The sequence below is a fragment of the Morone saxatilis genome, unplaced genomic scaffold, assembly GCF_004916995.1.
Source record: "Morone saxatilis isolate NCDOM2014 unplaced genomic scaffold, NCSU_SB_2.0 Contig23, whole genome shotgun sequence".
Lineage (NCBI taxonomy): Eukaryota > Metazoa > Chordata > Actinopteri > Moronidae > Morone > Morone saxatilis.
The window spans coordinates 1,124,506-1,128,240 of record NW_023339796.1 but is presented as its reverse complement, the minus strand read 5'-3'; the positions used below and the strand labels follow the sequence as shown (position 1 = coordinate 1,128,240).

Genomic DNA, 3,735 nt, shown 5'->3' with positions numbered 1-3,735 from the left:
CAATGCTCGGGAATATCACCAGTTAATTCAACCCACCAGTTAAACCGAGACACCGGCATAGATGGGGTGATGGTAATCGATATATTTCTTATATTTAACACCATCGGGGTAAACTAGAGGATTCTAACAATCTCTAAACACCTTCGCCTCTCTTAATCTGTGCGCCAATGTCGACTGCATTTTTCTCGACAAGATTGCTGGCGCAGAAGATGTAACGTTAACGTTAACAGTTTATAGGTAACGCCGAGTTAACCACTAACATAACCTGTTTGGAGAAGTTTTGACGTGGAGCGTTAATTACTACGACAACATACCTCGGATTAAATTTCTTCACCTTTTCTAATACGAATTTATTGACGCTACCCTAGTAGCGATTAGTTTTTTACTCTCTCAAATGTTTTCTCGTCAATACCTCCTTAGTTTTTTTTTGCTTCCTCACTAAACACAACATATGATACGTGGCCTCATTCGTGATATTACTGGGATACATTTGGTGTAACGTTAAACATTTGTGAGATCACGAAAATACCTTTGAAGATGCAAGCTGCGGGAAATTCTATCACGTTAAATGTAATCTAACGTTAATTAGCTAACTGCTAGCGTTAACTTAACTCCCTAGCTTCCTCGCTTTTACCTTATGGTAACTTTTAGCTACGGCCTCATATTAACTCGGCCTTTTTATAAGTTCCCTGAACCAATAAGGTATTGTAAACGTACCTGTGGAGCTGAACAGTATTCCCGAATTTTATATTTATTTAATAAAATACTGGAAATGGAACTAAGGGGTTGTATTACGCCGAGCTGCCACCACACACAAAAGCGTCCCACTGAAAATCAAACGACGCCTGTTCACCAGCTCAACCAACCAGCTTGGAACAAGTGGGCGGGGCAAACTCTGGGAGGGCTTGGTGAAAAATATCAACACTCGCTGAATGGGCGGGGTTGTAAGCAACAGAATACACATTACAGGGTTCGGTGAAGGTGGTAGGATATGGGTAGGATTTGAAACCAGACTGAAACGCACCGTGAAGCTGTATAAAAACAGAAGGAAGCCGATTGGAAGTCTGTTCAAAAAGCCAATCAGGTACATTTTTACCAGAGCAGGGGCGGAGCCAGATGTTGTAAACATTCCGGGCTTATGGCGTTTTTCCACGTTTTGCCTTGGTTGGACTCCGGTTATTTTGTTATTTAAATGCTTTTATTATGAAGCAGCAAAACCAGGAAGTTTGGGGTTTTCATCAGCAGTAACATAACACGATTCCTGCTGAAAGCGAACATGAAACAGTAAAATAAAGCAGAGTATAAACAGGGACGCAGTAGAGAAACTAAACTTCAAACCACAGAAGTTCAACCTAGGGCAGCTTATTGACATATATAAAGATTTTATATGTCTATAGGACACCTATGTGCACGATTTTCAAGCCAGTTGAGATAATAGAATGCCTAAAAATCAGTACATCATTTGGGGAAAACATGATAACTGCCCAGGAAAAAATTACTCCAACTGTCTTCATCTTTATGAAACCAGAACATAACAAACCTAAAAAGTGACAGGATTGTCTGATATAATTTTTAAGAACATAATATAGGTAGGGTTGGAATTTGGCATTACTAATCTTGAAAACTATTTTTGTTAAACAATGTTGGAGTAGAATTCACTGAATGAAATAGAGCTCGATTGATATATTGGTCAGCTGACATTAGACATATCAGTATCTGCGTATCATGTTATGTAGAACTGTTTTCTGGTGGTAACATGTTGGCATCACTGCAAAGTATATCCATGATGATTTACAATAATGTAGCATTCAGCACATAGTAAGAGAGAAGTAGCTCTCAGCAACATCAAGTAGAATTGGTTGACACGGTATATGTTAAATTATTTAACATGTTAAAGGATATTTAACTTCAATATTCTTTGATAAAGAAAGCAGCCTTTGGGGTACCTTTGTAGAGACTCTCCACATAGAAAAGGTCTGGCCAGGTCTTCTTGATTATACGGTGTGTAAGAAAACTTATAAAAAAATATACACATAAGGCCTGTATCTCAGTATTTCGTTGAATACAATATACATAATATATATATATACATAATACAGAATTAAGAACTGTATAAAAAAGGTACAGATCATCTAACAAATGACTAACAGATAACAAATAACCTATTCCACCAGGAGTATTTTATTGTGTTTTATTCAGTGTCCATGATCTGAACAGATTCGTCGACCACATCCAGAGAAAGTGGAGTTATAGTTTTGGTCAGGATGGCCGTGGTGCCAGGCTTATACCTGTATTGTCCCTCTCTGAAAAAAAGACAGACAAGGAAAAGAAAAAAATCTGTGTTATGGTTGTATGCCAAAACCTCAGGCCATAAATGTACTTTTTATGCAGTTCTAAGCTATATCTTTATGATACAATTTTCAGATCTTCTTTTTTAGACATTATTAACTATGGAACTGCTTTATCTGTGGATTATTGGGCTTCCGGTAGAAACCTCTCAAGCTGACTGCAACTCCCATGATCCCAGGCTCCCACTTTACTTCACAACATCATCAAACTTCCATCTTTTGACATTGTTTAGGTGTGAGCGACCCCCTAGCAGCAGAAACAAACTGTGATGCACAGATCTTTGCATCTCTTTTGAAGAGAGTGGAGTCTCAGACTAATAACATAGAGCTGGAATTCAGCATAATAGGTCACCTTTTTAAGAGAAAGGAACTGGAAGACAAGTGACTCTGATAAAAGGTACACATATAATGGCACACCTTTTTCCCTTCATCGTGGGCTTGTCGTAGCCTCGCAGGTACTCCACCCCAGCTTCAGTGATAACACACAAGTCCACGTTGCTTCCTGAACCCAGGTCACAGAAAATCCCTGCAGCAATGGCGTCATTTACGAGCTGCTTTGCCTCCTCCAGCTGAAAGGAGGAACAAGTGATTCTTATGTACAGTTTCATTTTCAGGGCCAGAAAGGCTGTTGGTTGTACTGCAATTCAGCCTTTTACCTCTTGAAATCCAACAAAAGCACTTACAATCCACATTTAATCATGTCTTACATTACCAAGCAAACTATACACTGCCAGTGAGGTATTGCAACCTTAATACAGTGTAACAAACTGACTATATATAGATGGAGAAAACAATGTTGTTTTTTTTTACACATATTAGATTAGAGTAGACTTTTTTGTGCTATAATATAGTAAAAAAAAATTCAGGTGACTCAGTGTGGACGTTATCTAAGTGGTACTGTGCTAACACCAATCAGCACTACTGTAAAACCTAAATACTTTAAAAACTCAATCAGACTATCATGCTGTTGATCTAATTTTGGCGCTAATAAATTTAAGGTTTCTCATGAAGGTCATGGAGAGACTGGTCCTGGCACACCTCAGACCATTAGTGTGCGCATCGCAAGACCCCCTGCAGTTCGCATATCAGCCCCATGTGGGGGTTGATGATGCAATCATCTACCTGTTGCAGAAGACCCTGCCATTCTCAGCCTGCTTCACCAGAACTCAGAACCGTCATTGTACCACTGTACAGTGGTGTGACGAGAACTATCTCATCATTAACATTAAAAAAACTGAGTAGATGGTGTTTGACCCTTGTTCGGTGGGGGATCATACTCCACTGTCCATACACAGGGAGGAGATCAAACAGGTCACATCTTATAGGTATCTGGGTTTCCACTTGGATAACCTCTTCAGCTGGTGTGATCATGTAGATTATGTATGTT

The 3,735-nt window shown here is 39.2% G+C and overlaps 1 protein-coding gene across 1 annotated transcript in view; it reads right to left on the bottom strand.

Moving 5' to 3' along the window:
• Nucleotides 1-1,208: 1,208 nt before the first annotated feature.
• Nucleotides 1,209-3,735, bottom strand: part of psmb10 (proteasome 20S subunit beta 10) — a 15,596-nt gene continuing 13,069 nt past the window's right edge. Inside the window, exons 7-8 of the mRNA XM_035671236.1 lie at nucleotides 2,766-2,917; nucleotides 1,209-2,303 (exon numbers count right to left, since the gene is read on the bottom strand). Coding sequence (XP_035527129.1) covers nucleotides 2,192-2,303; nucleotides 2,766-2,917 — 264 coding nt within the window. The 3' untranslated portion in view covers nucleotides 1,209-2,191. The remainder of the gene's footprint in view (nucleotides 2,304-2,765; nucleotides 2,918-3,735) is intronic.